The sequence below is a fragment of the Osmia bicornis genome, chromosome 14 (assembly GCF_907164935.1).
Source record: "Osmia bicornis bicornis chromosome 14, iOsmBic2.1, whole genome shotgun sequence".
Lineage (NCBI taxonomy): Eukaryota > Metazoa > Arthropoda > Insecta > Hymenoptera > Megachilidae > Osmia > Osmia bicornis.
In genome coordinates, this window is record NC_060229.1 from 3,906,681 (window position 1) to 3,928,844 (window position 22,164).

General features: G+C 39.4%; 2 protein-coding genes across 3 annotated transcripts; one reads left to right on the top strand and one right to left on the bottom strand.

Annotated features, from left to right (window-relative positions):
• Positions 1-6,112: 6,112 nt before the first annotated feature.
• Positions 6,113-8,719, top strand: LOC114872747. Of its 2 annotated transcripts, XM_029180319.2 has the most exons (4): positions 6,113-6,198; positions 7,776-7,995; positions 8,229-8,482; positions 8,568-8,719. In XM_029180319.2, exons 2-3 carry the CDS (start codon positions 7,805-7,807, stop codon positions 8,473-8,475), a joined length of 438 nt encoding a protein of 145 aa, XP_029036152.1. In that variant the 5' UTR covers positions 6,113-6,198; positions 7,776-7,804; the 3' UTR covers positions 8,476-8,482; positions 8,568-8,719. The 2 variants fall into 2 exon arrangements, with proteins under 2 accessions (XP_029036152.1, XP_029036151.1); XM_029180318.2 differs by having other exon boundaries at positions 8,229-8,719.
• Positions 8,720-10,093: 1,374 nt separating this feature from the next.
• Positions 10,094-21,705, bottom strand: LOC114872714 (serine-rich adhesin for platelets-like). The gene is made up of 5 exons (XM_046288708.1): positions 21,699-21,705; positions 18,954-21,170; positions 16,572-17,102; positions 10,968-15,147; positions 10,094-10,508 (listed from the first exon to the last, which is right to left on the bottom strand). Exons 1-5 carry the CDS (start codon positions 21,703-21,705, stop codon positions 10,094-10,096), a joined length of 7,350 nt encoding a protein of 2,449 aa, XP_046144664.1.
• Positions 21,706-22,164: the final 459 nt, after the last annotated feature.

Genomic DNA, 22,164 nt, shown 5'->3' on the forward strand with positions numbered 1-22,164 from the left:
CTGAAACAGAGAAACGAGAATGAGTTTTAGACAGGAAGGGAAGAGAAAAAGGAAAAATGATTTGTAGCGTTAGGGTGGCCGTATAGAGAACGCAATTCTCTTATAAAGGTACACCTGAGAAAATTCTCATGGAACGAACAGACCCTGTTTTCAACCGACAATTATACGAAATTAATTCATCGCCCGGAATCTAGTTAATTTCGCGAGTGTAATCTCGAGTCTAGATGACAGTGAATGATATATTGAACCTTTTGCTGAATAATTGTAACGATTCTTCATTGTAGTCATCAATTTTAAACAGAAGCGTAAATAAGTTACAAACAAATGCTTCAATATGATAAGACATACGAATTTCGTTGATAAGATAATTAATCTTATCGTATTCACTGGTATATTTGTGTCAACTCACGATCAATTGAAAAAAAATAATTACAACGAAAGAATAGAAGGAAGTTGGTAGAGGAGAGAAGGTAAAAAGCTGCAGAGGATGCGGACGTTGATTAGCAAACTCGTAGATGATGGATAAAAACAGATGAATATTAATAATTATTAATTCATCTTGAGAGTAGAAAGGATCGAGTGGAACGACCTTATGAGAACAGACGCTCGTTTTCAAGAAAACGAGCCGCGATATTACGCGAAAGCAACAATGAGATTCGCGTATTTTCCCTCGAGATGCACGGCCACTTTCCTCGTATCGTTTTCTTTTCACCTTTCTCGAACTACGTTTACGTTGACACGATGTCGAGCCACGGTTAACCGATATTCATCGTACAACAACTAAGTTACAGTTATTCAGAAGCAAGAATTCGGGTGTAACGTTACATCCTGTCCAGTTGAATCACGGATCACCGTGGACTTGTGAATCGTGTTTCGGTCAAATCGAGGAACCCCTACCTGTTTCACCATTCTTTCATAATTTTATGCGTAACAGAAGATTCGGAAGTTTTGTACAGTTTTGAGAATTTTGTTTACCAGACTGCGGTAAAATAAACACCTGTATTTTATGAATGCATCGACTTTTGTAATCTTACGATTAGATCTCTTCTGATGTTAGGATTGAAACTACTCCGTAAGATCATTTTTAAGGGAAGAAGTTGAAACGTTTGATTGAAATCTGCGAGGGGATTAAAGGATCTTACTATGAAACTAAACCAGGTAATTCTAGTATTCTTTCAACGTGTCCGAAGAAATGCAATGATCTCATCCAGTGTGCACTCGCTCCTCCTCTTAGGAGGAAGTGATAAAAACCGTTACAGTTACCCAGAGACAGGAATTCGGGTGGATGAAGCAACAAATGTCGACGTGAGTTGTGTTAGCTTGTCGATGGTCAGGTTACTGGTTTCCTGCTTCATGATTAGTTAGGCAACAGTTATCTTCCACGTTTCGATTTTGAACGATCAATCTTTTATTTCTTTGTCGAAGACTCCACTAGCATACGCCGAAGGATGGTCCCTTATTTAGGTCGTTCTAACGTTTCTTCGTTCCAGAAAGAATACAGGAAAACTGATTTCCTTTGATCAAGAGCATCGAACGGATTATCGTTGATTACTATCGTTAACCTGCTTTAATATTAAATCATTCTTGTACTGGAGGCAATCGAGAATTTCCGTTTTATAAAAAAAGAAGACACGAGAGCAACTCTTTTTTCACAACCCCTTGAAAAAAAAATTATTAACCACCGTGTTTGAAATAAAATTAGGCCTTCAAATTTTTAAAATAACATGCAAAGAGATAATAAAATATTTGTGAAGTGAGAATAATAGAAATCTGAGATTAAAAAATTGTTGACGTCAGCAATCCCTCATCTTAGGGTTAATTAGAAAATACGAAAAGTCCAAACTAATTAACATTCACGTGTGTACGTAGACGAATGTCTCTGTATAAAAAGCTTTTGTTGTACAGTAGTACGTAAGTTGTAACGGTACAGGCCACTTTCATTTGTACGCACGTATCTAATACGAGGCGCACATGTGGGTTGGCGCCGAACTACGGTACAGTAAAATAAAACAGTCATTTGGAAACAAAAAGACGATCGTACTGAAGTAGAACTAGTTAACAGTAAGGTCACAAATACTTGATTTAATCGACGAATTAACTCGTCTGTATCTTATTCAAAAATTCCACCACGAAACACAAAAAATACATTAAATAGGGTGTTAATGATAATGCATCAAACATTTTACTGGATTATCGATTAATTTTTGGATATATTCGTGATCGTTTAATATCACTTATTTGATGCGAAACTTCCAATATAGAGATTAATATAGAGATTAAAGCAGGTTCAATTATCAGTCGAACATCAAGTGGAAAAGAACGGCACGAATATTATCGATGCTTTTTCCGGTTCGATCGTGTATTACATACGAAACGAGGCGATATCATCGAGAGAATGACACTCATACTAAAGTCGTACCGTTCGTGAAAGTTTGAATTCTGCTTAAAGGAATGAGTGGTACCGCTATTCGTGAACGACATACGGTTCACTTTGGCAAATCAGTGGCAACGAGCTCTGAAATACCTTTCCGTCTACTGTACGATAAACGTGTTCCCGTTAAAAAAGAGCTACTACCAGTTTCAATAAAAATTACAATAATTCTCTGATTTCAGTTTCTCCAGTAGTTTGCAGTTCCTTTCGAGTTCATTAACATGTTGGCTGGCAGAGTGAAAATGGCCATGTGTTATAAGACACATTGCAAATTTAATTTAATATACTATTAATGCTATACAAAGTTTCCCTTTTATTAATTATTTAACTATATAAGATTTGGATTCCTGAATACCGAGGATCCCCATAAAAAAAAGGGGTCCTCGTTTAAAAAGGGAAAACTTGCAATGATTTACCGAATCAAAAGAGTATCCTCTTTAAGTGTTCGACAACCTTGAGACCGATTGATAACCTTACCTTGACTGATACCGGCGCACGACTGCAACGATGAAGACTACTCCGTTGTCAGACTCCAAGAGACATCATCCCCCCAGCGATCCCTGAATTCTCACCCTGCGGAAATACTGTCGTGGCTATTAACCGGTCCACCTGACAGAGGAGTCACCTGAAACCCCTTCGAAGCACGATACCCCGTGCCAACACCGTAGAGTTCAGCCCGTGTCCCGTCGAATTCCCGTTGGAGCTTGCGCGTAGGATCAGACCGGGTCTCATCGGTCGACGTGAAGAGAAAAGCTCGCGACGGACACGTTAACGGTGTATATTTTCTTTTTTTCTTTCTTTTCGAAAAACTGTTAGATCCGAACGAAAAGGATCCGTTGACAGGATCGTCGAGAGCACGACGAAGGTGTCCACGTAAAGAGAGTCAATGAAACTCGAGCTGGTCTCCGCAGCTCGCCACCGATCGAACTGGTTTCAGGTCCTGGCCGATGTTTAACGTGGTTCACGACTTCTGGATCACCGATCCAGGTGCTCTCGACTGCGCTCCGTATGCACGAATCCCGGCAAGGCGCATCGTTTGCTCGTTGAACGGGGCCCCACCACCATAGAACGAAGCCAGGCTAAACTACAGGACAATTCCGCACGGTAGACCGTGCCAGGGTCGAGGATACACCTCGTGACGGGGACTTTAGCAGCGGACTCGAGGTGAGGTGGTGGCAATGACCGTTCTCCTCGGTTGCTTCTCTTCTTCCAAACGTGCCTTCTTTCCTTCTCGCTCCATGGTACCGACTTATTCGTGCCTTCTTCTTTTCCTGGGCCCTATTGGTCGACGCTCTTCTGGCCTTTTCATAGCCCGTACCCCCTCTTCGACCTGGTTGTCGTCGCGCAGAGGTCGCCGTATGGCCGAAGGAAAAGACATTGCCTCTTCTTCGCTATTATCCTTGCCTCCCTTTTTTTTTTTTGCTCTCCCTCCACGTTCCTACTTCTTCCTGATCCTGATCCCAGAGTCCTTTTTCCTTCGCTCCAGCTACGGATCGTTGTAGATTACAGGTAAGGATTTTTGGGGGTCCTAGATACCTGTGGCATGTTTCGAGGGAGTCGTTTGTATTGACTTAATCGAGTGTAGCTTTCTTACTGTAACAAATGTGTATTAGCAAGTATTACTTTTTATAAGAATTTTATTACTTATCCCATATTCGTGCTGTTTTTAAATGAAAGCTTAGGATTTATTTTATTCTAAATAAATCACAGAGTTACATTGTGGTACCTGCTTGTGACTTATCTTTGGAAGGTAAGTCTTTCACCTGTCGGTCGGACAGGTGTAGTGGACACAGCGCCCTCGTACATTGAAGAATTCCATCCGTGTTAAGTTCTTAATTTAACGTTGCCATACTTTAATCATTTTGAAATGTAAAATTTTGAAACTGTATGAAAATACAGAATGTCGTCAGCCTGATCTATAAAAGATATAATTAATACGATATGATGAGTCAGTTCGTATCAAAAGGTGAAAGTTGTAAATTAACTAAGCGATAGGAATCGATAACAAATGTTTAATGAAAGTATTACCTGAATGATAAGAGAGAAGAGTAAGCTTAGGATAAATATTCGCGTACAATTTTCTGATCGCAGTATTTCTTAAACTAGGAAATGCTCAGTTATCTTTCAATACAGAACGTGATATTCAGACACCTGTGATTATAGATATTTAAAAAATTAAATTTGAGAAAATGTTAACAATTGATAATTTAAGGAAAGATAAATAATTTGTCGAGCGACACTGAAATTTATGGATCTGATTAAAACTAACAAACGTGAACATATGTTCCTATCAATCGAACCGAGGGGACAAGTTATCTGAATGACATTAAATCTTTGCTTGTACGATGATCGCGATTGTTTATTGAAGATTTTCTTGTATCTGCCTGCGGAATGCATAATGAAAATCGAACACATTCATGGATTATACCTTTATTAAAGTATTCATTAACAGGTATATTCACGGATTTTAATAATTCACTGAAGTTAATGAGAAAACTGCAATCAACAGTGAAATAGAAAAATAAAAAAATCATGAATTTTCATTTATATAGTTGCAGAAAGCCGTGAACGGATTAAACGAAGTTCCCTGATCAGATTCTGTATCCTGAAACTCCGGAAAATGAATGTACGAAGCCCGGTAGGGTGTCCTTTTATTAATATACTTTATTTTTTTTCTTCGTTCATTCATCGCGATCGTTTATTCTGTTTGCGAACGTGTCTGCATTAACGCTTCTATCAGCATGAGCATCACGACTCTGTCGAAGCCACGTGTGTGAAGCATTACGCCTCCACCGATTTCGTTTTCGACGCGAACAGCTTTCTTTTTGTTATCGATCATTCCCAATTTTCGGAAGCTGTCAGCCTAATTTAATGATTTTCAGATTAACGAACTCAACAGGCGGATATATCTATTCGACCTGGATGTAACGCGCATCATTAGTTTGGATCGTGTTTCATTAAAATTTCTATGAAAACTGCTTAGACGTGTTTCGAGATACTATAGAATATCTTGAAATTGAAATTCAACGTTTTACTTAATTTGGAAGGTATACAAATCTATGTACGTAACTTTATAAAACGCGAGCTAAAGTGTGTCCGATGCTTCGCGAAAGTAATATCTCTCTTTACATCCAAGAAGATTCCTTGTGAGAACGTTTTATAAAAGTCTGCGGTAAATCCCCGTTTCAAACCAGTCTGATTACACTTTTGCGAGACTTTATTGCTTGTAAAGATGAATCTGACGGGGGAAAAAATGCTATGGTGTACTGTTAACGTAAACATCTTTTTCTTTCGACGTATTCTCACCCCATCCTCTCTAGCATATTTTCATTTCAATTATATTTCAGTCATAATTCGTATGTGCTTAATGAAAATTTGCATTGCTATGCATCAACATACTCAAGTTTCTTAAACAATAGGTACCAGTAACTGATTGAAAATTATGCTTTACATTTAATCAAATTCATAAGAATTCATGATCCTCGTGTACAGCGAGCAAAGAGATCGAAGAAAAAAAGGATCCATGAAAGGATAGTGGGGAGGATGATTGGTGGGGTTGAACCTTGTGGATTGGCTGCGCGATAGAGAGTTTTCAGCCGAGGGGATGCGTCAGAGAGGGTACGTTCTCACCGATATATAAGCTCCTGTCTGCAACACGAACAGCCGATACGATCTAAAGTCCTGAATCATTCGACAGGATACGGAGAATCATACGTTGGAACGGATTGATTTATCGAATTCTCAAACGTGATTTTCTTGATTGATCGGTGAGTAAACGTGTCCTTACAAGGGTGAAATATAACGAAGAATCGTGTGTCATTTGTTGCAATTGTTACGTGTCGTGCTATCGGTTTTTTATCGACAGAAGCTGGATCACGAAATAATAAAAGAAGGTGATTGATCATTTAAATGAGAATTAATTTGACATTAATCAATGTCAAACTGACATTAATTCGGACATTAATGACTGATACGGAACAGAACAGTATCAATTTTTTTATTACAACTTGCCATTATTATGCACGAAATTTTTGCAATGAATTATTTTCAATCAATTATAATGACTCCACGTCGTTTGAATTATTCAAAGTATCTACTGTGTATTAAACAACTTCGCGATCAATTTTACCGAACACCGTCTCGTTGACACACTATTTCCCATTTCATTTGATTTCTCAATCAGGCTGCAGATTAATGAATGCATCGACGTACTTGTTCACCCGTGAAAAAACATTTTTCGTTATCCGTCATGTCTGAAATTATAATTTTAATTTATTTTTCGTACGAATTTCTAAATTCAAGAAACTTTTCGATTAAATCTTTCGGGTAATTTGAAATTCCTAGAATATTCATCTAATATTCGTCCCCTAATTCGAGCAATTTCGTCGCTGGATTAACGAGCTTACGGGGATATCTTTTATGTACCTAGTTGTTTTTACCTAACGATGTATATTCTTTCAATCCACGGACCTCTATAAAACGAAAAGTGTTGCTCGACCTTATGAAAAACCGTTGATACTGTCATCTTAATGACTCGTAAAGATCGCTTCATTAACTTCTCGGTCACCCTCGTAAAGATCTTTTTCTTCGTCAATTGGAAAAGAATTTTTACAAAATTCTGTTTTCAAATTTCACGATCTACAATATTGATTAAGCGAATCATCAATTGAAATGAAACTTGAAAAATTCAGTACGTTCCTTTATAATTTCATCGATCAACTGAATTTTGATTGACGCGAAACTTTCATTACCGTTGAAGTTGTAGCAAACAAGCACGATGCAACAGGTAACTCGACTTCATGTTTGGCCTCCGTTTATATTAAACCTCTTCTATTGCATTACGAGAGTTATTACGAGGTAACTTTTCAAAATCGAGTTTTCAACCAACGTTTTCACGTGTTGTATTTCATCCTACTTCGTTTCACGACACGCTGTTAATTGAATTAGTTTTCAAAATGCATCCAATTTATAGTAGATCGTGACCGTTTTCGCAAACCTGGATGGAAACACAAAATATCACACGTTGTAAGGATCAATTAATTGCTTAATTAAGGTAGATAAAGAAACTGGTTTGTATACGGCTTCTTAGAACACGATTCGTATCATTTGTAGTGCCATAATGGTTGATATGACAATATTTGAACCATCTTGAAAGAAAAGAGTATTGAATCAACTGTATCTAGACTATAATTTATTTGAACAGCTGTTTAATGGTTTGCGATAATTAATTCGATATCCCTCGATATATTTCATTTCTTGTGTAAAACATTTTCATTAAACGTGTTTATATTTAACAAACATAAGAACACTTTTCTGTCTATTCAACGGAATTTTTCTTCTTCAGCTAACAAGAGCCGATTATCGCTAATAAAAATGCAATCCACACGCACTACGAATACCATCTATATGTTCGTCGTTCTGTTGACTTTTGGAATGGCGATTATTCACGGCGAACCGCAACCAATGGCTAAACCGACGCTTCCGGGAGAATTTAAGAGTGCAGAAGAATTAAGTAGATACATTAATCACGTGATAGACTACTACACGCTTAGCGGGAGAGCCAGGTAACGATGAAATATAAAATAACGAATCTTTTAACACCGACGCAACAAAATCACGCACCCTTTATTTATTTACCTTTCCACTTGATTTTCAATTTAAAAGTAGCCGTGCATCCAGTGCCAGTTGTTTTAATATCGAGAGGAAGAAAAGAAATTGATAAAAATTGCTTATTTTCGAACCTTATTTACCCTTAATCCTTTTCAATGTCGTAATGCGAATGATGATATGTAATCAGGTATGGAAAAAGGGGAAGCATTCCGTTCTCTGAATCGGATACTAATGATGGATGGGATACGGTGAGAACAATCCTGGAGATTCCACAATCATCGCAACGAACGAAATTCGAGAAACGAAAGCAAGAAGAGAATCGATTCATTCGCGAACTCGAGAACTCGAACAATAAAAAGCACTCTTCAAGGATCGATGTCCGACCATGTCATACGCTAGACATAGTTGAACGATACTATGGTGATGTGCAATAAAATGATTGTATGTATTCTTGTATTTCTAGCGTACACACACCTCTCTGCCACTGAACGCACGATTGTATTTTCCATTTGGATTTCTTTGTCAGCATTAGCTCGTGGACAATTGATTTTGGATTTGGGAAGATGAGCGGATCAGAACTTTTGCAATCAAAACGTAAATGGAAAATGAACGTTCATTGTTTCACTGAGTTCTCTGCGAAACAAGATTTACAATAAAAAAAAAAATAAATAAATTATATTGCACAGTATTACTTTTACTTTATTGCCAATTGAAAAGCACTGTACGACGTGTGCAATAAAATATTACTACCATCATTATAACGATTCATGGGGTACATTTAACCTTAACACATCGATTAACACATAAATTAAACATATTTAGGCGAGACATAGTAATGCAAAACTTGGTCTTAGAAAACTCGATGATCCTATCTATTATTAATATAATTTTCCCGACATCGTTGTTCTGCTGGACGAAATACCAACCTTCTGCCATCGACTAACGGACACCCCATTAGGAATCCATAACTACCCAAGCATTTGTAAAACATATGAGAATCCGTTTCGTGAGCAACATGATGCGTATATGTAGAATTATTTTTGCCTCTGCACTCTTTTATTAACTTGACAGGGTCTTTATCAGCTTCAACATTTGTCAGCATTTGTACCGCGACGACAACAATCAGAAGCAGCAAATCTGAAATTTATAAGTAATAAGATTAGTTCAACACGATCTGTTTTAAGAAATAAGCATAGCTTTTTACAAGTGTGAGAATGCACGTAAATTAATGTAAATGCAGTTACATACTGATTGCATTTACAATAGCAATACATAGCTGCAGTCCTTTCATCGTTTTGTTTCTTTTTACGAAATATAATTCTGAATCTACTTACATTTCATGACGAGTACCTTCCACAAATTGAAATTAAAAGAATGTTACCAGTAATTATAAGCTTTCCGATTTCAAATGATAAATTAATATCGCGGAGCAAAACTTTTATAGTCGTCTCGCTATTATTGTATCAGCTGTAATCCTATTAATTATCATATCAGCTGTTACCTACTCATTAATGATGGCCAAATTTGTTCTTAATTAAAATACCATCAGCCTAGAAATAATTCGCAAACGAATATGACTTCGATAATTTAGTATAAATTTATTCAGAAATTCTTGGTTATCAAGTGGTACCAGTTTGTAACTCCTACATTAATTATTTATTGTGTAAGTATGGGTACAAAATTCATTTTATATAAATGAACAAATAGATTATTCAATTGGAAACTTAAAAAGCTCATGAATTACAACAGAAATTAAAATCTTTTGAACCACTGAATTTCAGACCAAAAAGTGGTGACAGTTGAATTTAATAATATTGCACAGTTTTACCTCATCTCTATTAGCAATTAAAGGAAAATACATTGTGCCAACGAAACAAGAAAACACATCAACAAAGGACTGTACAAGTTGCTGTTACAAGAACCTAACATTTAAGGGAAATTATTGTCCAGATTACATTGTGCGACTTTATTCTCTCAAAGGCAAAATATAAAATCGCAAACCGCGATAATTGGATTGAAATAGAAACTGTAAGCCGGCTCTTCAATGCTTCATCACGATGAGGGATCTGTGGAGGTTAGAGCTGACGTCGATTCGGACAAGCTAGTTGTTGGCGTATCTGTAAAACTTGTAGTTGACGACGGTCCTTCAGTGCTCCCTGTTGACGAGGATTCTGTGGAGATTTGAGCTGACGTCGATTCTGTCGAACTAGTTGTTGACGTATCTGTAACACTTGTAGTCGACGATGGTTCTTCAGTGCTCGCTGTTGACCCGGGTTCTGTGGAGGTTTCAGCTGACGTCGATCCGGTCGAACTAGTAGTTGACGTATCTATAACACTTGTAGTTGACGACGATTCTACAGTGCTCCCTGTTGACGAGGGTTCTGTGGAGGTTTGAGTTGACGTCGATTCGGTCGAACTAGTAGTTGACGTATTTGTAACACTTGTAGTTGACGACGATTCTACAGTGCTCCCTGTTGACGAGGATTCTGTGAAGGTTTGAGCTGACGTCGATCCGGTCGAACTAGTAGTTGACATATCTGTAACACTTGCAGTTGACGATGGTTCTTCAGTGCCCGTTGTTGACCCGGGTTCTGTGGAGATTTGACGTGACGTCGATTCGGTCGAACTAGTTGTTGACGAATCAGTAACACTTGTAGTTGACGATGATTCTACAGTGCTCCCTGTTGACGAGGGTTCTGTGGAGGTTCGAGCTGACGTCGATTCGGTCGAACTAGTAGTTGACGTATCTGTAACACTTGTAGTTGACGACGATTCTACAGTGCTCCCTGTTGACCCGGGTTCTGTGGAGGTTTGAGCTGACGTCGCTCCGGTCGAACTAGTAGTTGACGTATCTGTAACACTTGTAGTTAACGATGGTTCTTCAGTGCTCGTTGTTGACCCGGGTTCTGTGGAGGTTTGAGCTGACGTCGATCCGGTCGAACTAGTAGTTGACGTATCTATAACACTTGTATTTGACGATGGTTCTTCAGTGCTCGTTGTTGACCCGGGTTCTGTGGAGGTTTGACGTGACGTCGATTCGGTCGAACTAGTTGTTGACGACTCAGTAACACTTGTAGTTGACGATGATTCTACAGTGCTCCCTGTTGACGAGGGTTCTGTGGAGGTTTGAGCTGACGTCGATTCGGTCGAACTAGTAGTTGACGTATCTGTAACACTTGTAGTTGACGACGATTCTACAGTGCTCCCTGTTGACCCGGGTTCTGTGGAGGTTTGAGCTGACGTCGCTCCGGTCGAACTAGTAGTTGACGTATCTGTAACACTTGTAGTTGACGACGATTCTACAGTGCTCCCTGTTGACGAGGGCCCTGTGGAGGTTTCAGCTGAAGTCGATCCGGTCGAACTAGTAGTTGACGTATCTGTAACACTTGTAGTTGACGACGATTCTACAGTGCTCCCTGTTGACCCGGGTTCTGTGGAGGTTTCAGCTGACGTCGATCCGGTCGAACTAGTAGTTGACGTATCTGTAACACTTGTAGTTGACGATGGTTCTTCAGTGCTCGTCGTTGACCCGGGTTCTGTGGAGGTTTGAGCTAACGTCGATCCGGTCGAACTAGTAGTTGACGTATCTGTAACACTTGTAGTTGACGATGGTTCTTCAGTGCCCGTTGTTGACCCGGGTTCTGTGGAGGTTTGAGGTGACGTCGATTCGGTCGAACTAGTTGGTGACGAATCAGTAACACTTGTAGTTGACGACGATTCTACAGTGCTCCCTGTTGACCCGGGTTCTGTGGAGGTTTGAGCTGACGTCGATCCGGTCGAACTAGTAGTTGACGTATCTGTAACACTTGTAGTTGACGATGGTTCTTCAGTGCTCGTTGTTGACCCGGGTTCTATGGAGGTTTGAGGTGACGTCGATCCGGTCGAACTAGTAGTTGACGTATCTGTAACACTTGTAGTTGACGATGGTTTTTCAGTGCTCGTTGTTGACCCTGGTTCTGTGGAGGTTTGAGCTGACGTCGATCCGGTCGAACTAGTAGTTGACGTATCTGTAACACTTGTAGTTGACGATGGTTCTTCAGTGCTCGTTGTTGACCCGGGTTCAGTGGAGGTTTGAGGTGACGTCGATTCGGTCGAACTAGTTATTGACGAATCAGTAACACTTGTAATTGACGATGATTCTACAGTGCTCCCTGTTGACGAGGGTTCTGTGGAGGTTTCAGCTGACGTCGATTCGATCAAGCTAGTTGTTGGCGTATCTGTAACACTTGTAGTTGACGATGGTTCTTCAGTGCTCGCTGTTGACGAGGGTGCTGTGGAGGTTTGAGCTGACGTCGATTCGGTCGAGCTAGTAGTTGACGTATCTGTGACACTTGTAGTTGAAGATGGTTCTTCAGTGCTCGTTGTTGACCCGGGTTCTGTGGGGGTTTCAGTTGACGACGGATGGGTCGAACTAGTTGTTGTCGTGTCAGTAACAGTTGTAGTTGACGATGGTTCTTCAGTGCTCCCTGTTGACGTGGGTGCTGTGGAGGTTGGAGCTGACGTCGATTCGGTGGAACTAGTAGTTGACGTATCTGTAACACTTGTAGTTGACGATGGTTCTTCAGTGCTCGTTGTTGACCCGGGTTCTGTGGAGGTTTGAGCTGACGTCGATCCGGTCCAAGTAGTAGTCGACGTATCTGTAACACTTGTAGTTGACGATGGTTCGTCAGTGCTCCCTGTTGACCCGGGTTCTGTGGAGGTTTGAGTTGACGACTGATGAGTCGAACTAGTTGTTGTCGTGTCAGTAACACTTGTAGTTGACGATGGTTTCTCAGTGCTCCCTGTTGACGAGGGTTCTGTGGAGGTTTGGGCTGACGTCGATTCGATCAAGCTAGTTGTTGGCGTATCTGTAACACTTGTAGTTGACGATGGTTCTTCAGTGCTCGCTGTTGACGAGGGTGCTGTGGAGGTTTGAGCTGACGTCGATTCGGTCGAGCTAGTAGTTGACGTATCTGTGACACTTGTAGTTGAAGATGGTTCTTCAGTGCTCGTTGTTGACCCGGGTTCTGTGGGGGTTTCAGTTGACGACGGATGGGTCGAACTAGTTGTTGTCGTGTCAGTAACAGTTGTAGTTGACGATGGTTCTTCAGTGCTCCCTGTTGACGTGGGTGCTGTGGAGGTTGGAGCTGACGTCGATTCGGTGGAACTAGTAGTTGACGTATCTGTAACACTTGTAGTTGACGATGGTTCTTCAGTGCTCGTTGTTGACCCGGGTTCTGTGGAGGTTTGAGCTGACGTCGATCCGGTCCAAGTAGTAGTCGACGTATCTGTAACACTTGTAGTTGACGATGGTTCGTCAGTGCTCCCTGTTGACGTGGGTGCTGTGGAGGTTTGAGCTGACGTCGATTCGGTCGAACTAGTAGTTGACGTATCTGTAACACTAGTAGTTGACGATGGTTCGTCAGTGCTCCCTGTTGACCCGGGTTCTGTGGAGGTTTGAGTTGACGACTGATGAGTCGAACTAGTTGTTGTCGTGTCAGTAACACTTGTAGTTGACGATGGTTTTTCAGTGCTCCCTGTTGACGTGGGTGCTGTGGAGGTTTGAGCTGACGTCGATTCGGTCGAACTAGTAGTTGACGTATCTGTAACACTTGTAGTTGACGATGGTTCGTCAGTGCTCCCTGTTGACGAGGGTTCTGTAGAGGTTTGGGCTGACGTCGATTCGGTCAAGCTAGTTGTTGGCGTATCTGTAACACTTGTAGTTGACGATGGTTCTTCAGTGCTCGCTGTTGACCCGGGTTCTGTGGAGGTTTGAGTTGACGACTGATGAGTCGAACTAGTTGTTGTCGTGTCAGTAACACTTGTAGTTGACGATGGTTCTTCAGTGCTCCCTGTTGACGAGGGTTCTGTAGAGGTTTGGGCTGACGTCGATTCGGTCAAGCTAGTAGTTGACGTATCTGTAACACTAGTAATTGACGATGGTTCGTCAGTGCTCCCTGTTGACGAGGGTTCTGTGGAGGTTTGGGCTGACGTCGATTCGGTCAAGCTAGTTGTTGGCGTATCTGTAACACTTGTAGTTGACGATGGTACATCAGTGCTCGCTGTTGACGAGGGTCCTGTGGAGGTTTGAGCTGACGTCGATTCGGTCGAACTAGTAGTTGACGTATCTGTAACACTTGTAGTTGACGATGGTTCGTCAGTGCTCGCTGTTGACCCGGGTTCTGTGGAGGTTTGAGTTGACGTCGATTCGGTCGAACTAGTTGTTGACGAATCAGTAACACTTGTAGTTGACGATGATTCTACAGTGCTCCCTGTTGACGAGGGTTCTGTGGAGGTTTGAGCTGACGTCGATTCGGTCAAGCTAGTTGTTGGCGTATCTGTAACACTTGTAGTTGATGACGATTCTACAGTGCTCCCTGTTGACGAGGGTTCTGTGGAGGTATGAGCTGACGTCGATCCGTTCGAACTAGTAGTTGACGTATCTGTAACACTTGTAGTTGACGATGGTTCTTCAGTGCTCGTTGTTGACCCGAGGTCTGTGGAGGTTTGGGCTGACGTCGATTCGGTCGAACTAGTGGTTGACGTATCAGTAACACTTGTAGTTGACGATGGTTCTTCAGTGCTCCCTGTTGACGTGGGTGCTGTGGAGGTTTGAGCTGACGTCGATTCGGTCGAACTAGTAGTTGACGTGTCTGTAACACTTGTAGTTGAAGATGGTTCTTCAGTGCTCGCTGTTGACCCGGGTTCTGTGGAGGTTTGAGTTGACGACTGATGAGTCGAAATAGTTGTTGTCGTGTCAGTAACACTTGTAGTTGACGCTGGTTCTTCAGTGCTCCCTGTTGTCGAGGGTTCTATAGTGCTTATAGTTGTAGATGGTTGAGTCGAACCAGTTGTTGATGTTTTAGTACAAGATACTCCTTCCCAATCGCAAATTCGCTTATTTTCATTAAATATTAACTTAACGCCTTTTAACGTTGGACAATCTTTTTCAAATCCGTATGTTCCTATGCACTTATAAAACTTGTGACAATCCGATTCATGGCGAACGTTATTCGTATAATAAAATCTATTCTTATGTTTGCACTCTTTTTTTAGCTTGCCAATCTGCTCTTCCGCTTGAACGTTTGCCGAAGCTGCTATCACCACGGCAATTAAAAGCAATAGGTCTAAAATTTGTAAAAAAAAAAAAATACAGTTCAGTACTATTTATTTCGGAACATTTTATTGCATGTACAATTGCTAGATTGTATATCCCCTCTGCTGTTTATCTCTGAAGTTTTAAATTACTTACTTCTCATAATGGGTGCTTCACAACTGCTGATATAGCAGGTATAATACATATAGGTACACTTAAGGTTTCGAATATATAACTACTGTATTTTGACCACACAGCATGGCTTTTATAGTAATATAGCGTTATCGTTACTTTATTATGCAAATTTTCATTTAAACATCTGGTTTTTATATAATTCAAGACGATAACCGTACGTTGTGTTTGTATACGCGTACCTAATACTCGATACCTGTACTTACAATTAATGTTTGTATGTAAGTACATTGGTTGATAGTGGTGGTAGTGAATCTATAAGCTTGAAATTAAGATTGCGTGACTTCGACCTGTCTAAGGTTTTTCTTTGCGATATAATATTCAACTAATATAAAATCATCACCTTCGATCAGTGAGAAATATTTTGTCTTCGGCAAATCATTGGAAATCGTGTAACTATCATCATCATTACGAATGGTGTTATGTACGTGTACATATATAAAAATACGTGTCTAACATTTTTTTATGTACTATAACATATCATAACATGGAGAAAATGGATGAGGTACACCTCGGATAATTTTCTTATTAGTGTATGTACATGTACTCGACGAATTTTCGAAATCAGTTTACTCGGAAACGAGAGCTCAACCGAAACAAATGCATTGTATTTTTTCATCTTATTTTTGATAATATTATAGAATTACCCCCTGTCCCGTTGTACTACCCGTTCTGTAACACTTTGTATGTAGAATTTCTCCCTTGATAATTCAATTGTCGCGAATGGAATTGTTGGTCGTCGGAAGGATCTTAATGATTGGTCGATTCGTTAATATTCAGATATAGTTTAATAAGGCGTAATGGTAAAATATAAAAAAAATAAAAGAAAACGATAAGTGCAATAGAAGCCGTGCGCAGGCATACTGGCAACCGTCTTGTTCGGCAACCGATTTTCGAATCTCCAGATTTTCCCAGCCTCGGCCGTATCCCTCAACCCTTAACCGTTTGTCCCTTTTGTCTTTCCTCGTGTTCGCCCAGCTATCTCGCGTCTAAACGATTATAAGTATCCGGCAAGGTTACATTGCCCCCTTTATCCAGGCATTCCCAGATCTCCCACATATATGTGGTAACACCGTTCGTGATTTTGTGGAGTGAGTTGTGGATTTTGAAATAAAGGTAGATAAGGTTTTGCAAATACACAGAAGAGAATACGATCATTACGGTAGTACCTGTTAGTGATTTACAGAAATTTATTCATCTTTGTACAGGAGAAATCTTCCTTTCATATATTAAAATTTAACAATATCTAATCCTTATTTTTACATTCTCCTAGATCGCATTGTGCAACAATGGCATTGAAGTGCGTGCCTTCAGGACATTGGCCTACTAATGGCTCACCATTTGCGCTTTCGCAGTAATAAAACTTATCACAATCTTCATGAGGTTGGTTTCGGTTGCCAGCTTCTGCACAATTTGGTGGTCCAACCCCCGGTGGCCGGTTTGTTGGCGACGGTGTAATTGGTTCATTAGGACCTGGCGGTTTATTGGAACTTGGCGGTTTATTGGAAGTTGGTGGTTCATTGGGATCATCTGAACAAGGTACACCCTCCCAATCGCAAACTAACGACTCCTCATTAAACACCAATGTGACGTTCTTTATCGTTGGACAATCTATTACGAATCCGTATCCTCCTAAACATTTGTAAAACTGGTGACAATTCGTCTCATGACGAACATTATGTGTATTAGTCGCGCTATTGCGACCTCTGCATTCTGTGAGCTCCTTTCCAAAAGGTTCCTCAGGTGGTATGGTTGCCGCTGTCGTTACACCGACAACAATCAGAAACATTAGATCTGAAATTTGCAAAAGGTAAACATAATTCAACAATCTTCGTTCTATAATGTTTATATCGTGTATTAGATTTTCAATTGAAGATTAATTGTGTAAAATTTCAAATTCGTTGTTCAAGGCGTTGAACGTTTGCTTAAGAAGATAACCGCCTTTAAGAAGTTAGTATAATAGAATAATTGAAACACGTGTTAACATAATAGTTTTATAGAAGTAAAAATTAATCGCTATTCGAAATTTGGAGGTCTTCGCAGGATACAAGATACTGCCTGTATTTATTATTACAACTTTCTGCTTCAATTTTGACTTAATTAAAAAATTTGAAATTACTTACATTTCATGATGGATATCTGCTAACAATTGTACTGAAAGGATGATACACGTTATTGTACCTTTTCAGCTACGAATAAATTTGTATCCGGTAGATCGTCTTTTATAGTCGGTTTACGCTTATCGTTACCTCATTATGAATATTATCATCCTTATCGTTCTACACATTATCATATTTAACATCTGTAGTTTATTTAATATAAAATTATTTTGAATTATTTGCCTTTGGTAACACAGCTACTACATTTCTTTTATTTATTTTTCCTTCTTCTATTTGATAACAAACTTATTATTCGATTCAAAATCTTAGTACGTATTGAGTAAACACAAAAGCGAAATCCGTTCTATACTCTGGGATCAAATTGTTTATTCTAAACGTTTAAAAGGGTCGTAAGTAGAAAATGAAAAATAGCGAAATTTAAAGGGAAACAATGAATAGATGTACGCATGTAGATACAAACTAATTGTGTAGGTATCGTCATTTTATACAAAAAATATTGCAAAGTTAAAATCATAGTAATATTATTTATTTTATTTTCAAACAAAGAAGATCATATATCTTATATTACGAAAAAAAGAAAGAGTAATATATGGGATTCTGTTTTTATTCAGCTTTGTAGCTGAAACATAGTGCAAACAAAATTATGTCGTGATTATACGTAAAACAATTAATTTTCTTTTTACTTGCACCAACGTGTAATTTGTGAAAATAAATCGTTTCAATATCCGCGACGTTCTGTTTAATTATCAAAAGCAAATAACAGATTCAAGAATAACGTAACTGTGTTAAGAAATCATCGAGCATATTTGAGAAGCCGTGAAACAGTTAACTAATTAATGTACATGTGGGCGTACACGTGTGTTCACATATGAAACTCCAAGCCTTGAAATTTCGCGTGCTGTTCCCATATAAAGGTAACGTAGGTAAAGTATACCAACGCTAATAGCAAAAATCTATTTACTGAAATTACTTAAAATAGAAACGGGTGGTCGGTAGACACTGAACGCCATAGGGGTCATCGATAACCGACACCACGAATTTAATATTGTTAAATAAAAGAATAATATTCAATGAAAATTTATACAGCAAGTGGAAAGCCTAATTGAAGAAATAAAACAATTGAAAATGAATTCTATCCTTTTGACTTGCATCAAAATATCTTTCCGTTTCCATTAATTTTCAAATTTAAGCTTGAATTTTTTACTTTACATTATTTACAGAGTAGCAATGACACTTCAGATTTTTCTCCTCTATCTGTTTTTTATTTATTCGATTACATTAAATTAATTATCTGAATCTAACTCGAAAGAAAGAAGGATGAAGAATGAAAGTTCAAACAAGGATGTTAATTAAGAAGGTAGAGAATAACAAAATATTTTAACGAAGGATTTTTTATGTTAAACCCAATCAATTTTTCTTTTACATTATCGTTATTTCAATGACTGGAACAATTAAATTACATCGAATGATAAATTAAAGAAATGTGTTTTATTAAACCTACTCTTAATTATTACTCGTTAGAAAAATTCAGGTAGAATATGTTTGAAAAACGAGCTATCTTCCGTGCTCATCGTCAAGTCACGTTCGTCTTGACCATACACGTGATACCTATTACAATTGGCTCGAGCTGGTTCAGTACAAATATGTTCTTGCTCGCTGAAATGAAGATGCGGCGGACAGTTAACAACGTAAGGAGCCCCGGCTCCGCATCTGCAGAATCTCGTACAATTATTATGAGGTAGGGTAAAACTCCTGTCTGAAGGTGCGAGTTTCGGGCAACTACCGATACAATTTTGTGATGCTATGACACTGTCTTGCTTAGGTTCATTGTAACAATGAGAATCCTCGTATTTCTGACATTTACGCGTTTCGTAATTGTATTCCGTTCCATTGGGGCAAATCTCACGGTAGTGCTGGTTGTTACTACAAACGTAATAACGATCGCAGGAGCATTCGTGCGGTACTTTAACACCATCATTCGGACAGGGGAAAGGATCGCAGGTCAAATTTCGTATATTTTCCGGCCAATCGCACATCCTTTTCTCTGGGTTGTAATACATATCTTTGATACAGTCAACGACAGTTCCTTTACCATTGTTGCATTCGCAGTATTGCGTGCAATTTTCATAGGGTATAATTGTGTTACCAGTTGAGGGGCATTGACCAAAGCAACCCGTGGGAGGCCTATGTTCACATCGAGCTTCGTCGGCAGGTTTGCAAACCTTATCTATGTAATCGAACTCCCATCCATCTTTACACTGTTGTAGCACCCAGTGGTTATCTTTGCACGTGTAATACTTTTCACATTGACATTCGTGAACCATATTGCTTCCCTCCTCGCATACCGGGATAGTACAATTTACATTATCTGGCCAATCGCAATCCTGTTTCCTGGGATTGTAATGAAGACCATCAGGACACTCCTCCACGGTCTTTGTACCATTATCGCACTGGTAAAACAAAGAGCAATTTAATTTATGGGGAAAACGAATGAAACCACACTCGCATGGCGGACATTCGTCAGTTACGATTTCCCGAGGAGTCGTGGTCATAGGCTTTATACCTCCACAATCCTTACCATTTTCAAAATCACACGATTTTATTGCATTGTTGAAATAAAACCCTTCGTTACACTTTACAAGTTGCAAATTGCCATTTGTGCATTCATAAAAATGATGACATTCGGATTCGTGAGGGATAAATCTTTCTGGACATCCAACTTTTGAAGCTAGTGTGATTGCCATTATCTTGCACGTCACTTTATCTGGACTGTCGCAAACTTCCCTGATGTAATCGAACTTGGTGCCACTCGGGCAACTCTGAATTACCTTTTCCCCGTTATAACACTCGTAATAATGGGAACACTTGCATTCGTGCGGGAGACGCTTGGCTTCGTTCGACTTCTCTGATGGACATTCGGAAGAAGGTTCCACTTTTGAGGAACACGTGCTACTCGGTGGCCAACTACATATACCTTTTACTGCATCGAAGGATAAACCGCCAGGACATACTTTTTCCGTCTTCACACCGTCGTTGCACTCGTAGTATAAACCACATTCCTTTTCGTGTGGAAGATTTTTAGAACCGATCGAAGGACAAACGATGGCTTGTACTGGGTTCAAAGCGGAATCACACTTTGCTTCTTCATCAAACACGCATTTCCTCAGGTTTACGTCGAACACCTCTCCAGCCGGACATTGTTTCAAGACCATTTCTTCGTTTTCACACTTGTAATATTCGTTACAATTTCTCTCGTGCGGAAAATACACGTCGATGTTAAAATCTGATGGTGGACACGTGTCCCAGTAAAGGTAACAAGTCGCTTCCTCCTTCTTCGCGCACATCATACGAACGGAATCGAAGTACTGATCCTCGGGACATTTGTTAACAGTCTTGCCGTTCTTGCACTGATAATACAAACTGCAATCGTAAGGATGAGGCAGCATAATTTCCTTCTCGCTTACTGCAGGACAATCCGGTTCCCGCAGCGTACACGTCACGTTCCATGGCCAATCGCAGACTTGCTTCTCCGGATTGAAGTACAGTTTACGATTTCCTGAATACTCTCTACATGTTTCTAATTGTTTCACGCCATTGTCGCATTTGTAGAACTTGGCGCAATCGTACTCGTGAGGGATGTGGACGACTTCGTTGCTCAGATCATTCGGTGGACATTCGGTTGAAAACGTACCGGAGTATGCGTTCGCCGTCACTGCCAGCACGGCGAGAATTGATAGTAATTCTAAAAAAGGCACAAATAATTTACTGTTCCATCTGACGATTCTTTATTTCTAAATATCTGGTAATCTGTTGTGGATTCGGTTGTCTCACGCTCAAATCAAATAAACCGAGTTACTTATCGAGCTACGATAAGCAAGCAACGATAGAATAACGCATTGATTGTTAGACTACTTTTAGGCAAATAAAATTCCTGATATTTGTCGAAAATTTCAAGCTGAATGCTGTGCCCGGCTGGAGATTTTATACCAATGTTTCGATGAAGCTAGTTTACGAAATTTTGAAACAGAAACTCCACATGGACACGAGTCAAACCTAGGAACCTTCGACAAATATCGTTAGAATAATCCAAAACCGTATAAATCTAAATTGTCTCGAGTGAAATTTTATTACGAATTAACACAGGTCACGAGAATAGTGCATTTAAATTTTTAAATAAAACTATCTTTTTTATTTAAAATTATCTTATCAAATTCATGCCAATTAACTACGGTTCTTCTTCCCTATCCTCATTAATAGTCATGATACTCACCTCTCATGACGAGAATAGAAAAAGTGATTTATAACTTAAGATTGATACACTTTCTTAACGGTTGTTTGGAACAAACTGACAAATTTTAAGTACACAAAACAGCTTTTATAAGAGAAATGTCTTATCACCAATCGATTTATCGTATCAAACCCCTACTGATGGAGCGCGTGATATCTTCAATTAATTTTTGACATTTAATACTTTGAACCTTCAAGCCATACATTTGATATGTATCTGTGATATAATCATTTTGCGTAGAGTATCTAGACTTTACTTCTAATTAAGTTAGCGATCAATCATCGACTTAACTGCATCCAAAATTGATTCCTACCCTTTTATCCTTTTTGTACTCTTACAAAAAAAATGTAAATTAACAGTCCTAATCAAAGACTCGATGTATACATTTATTAAACGGACAATAAGTCGTACAAATTAAAACAATTGATGTTTCCTAATTAACTCCATG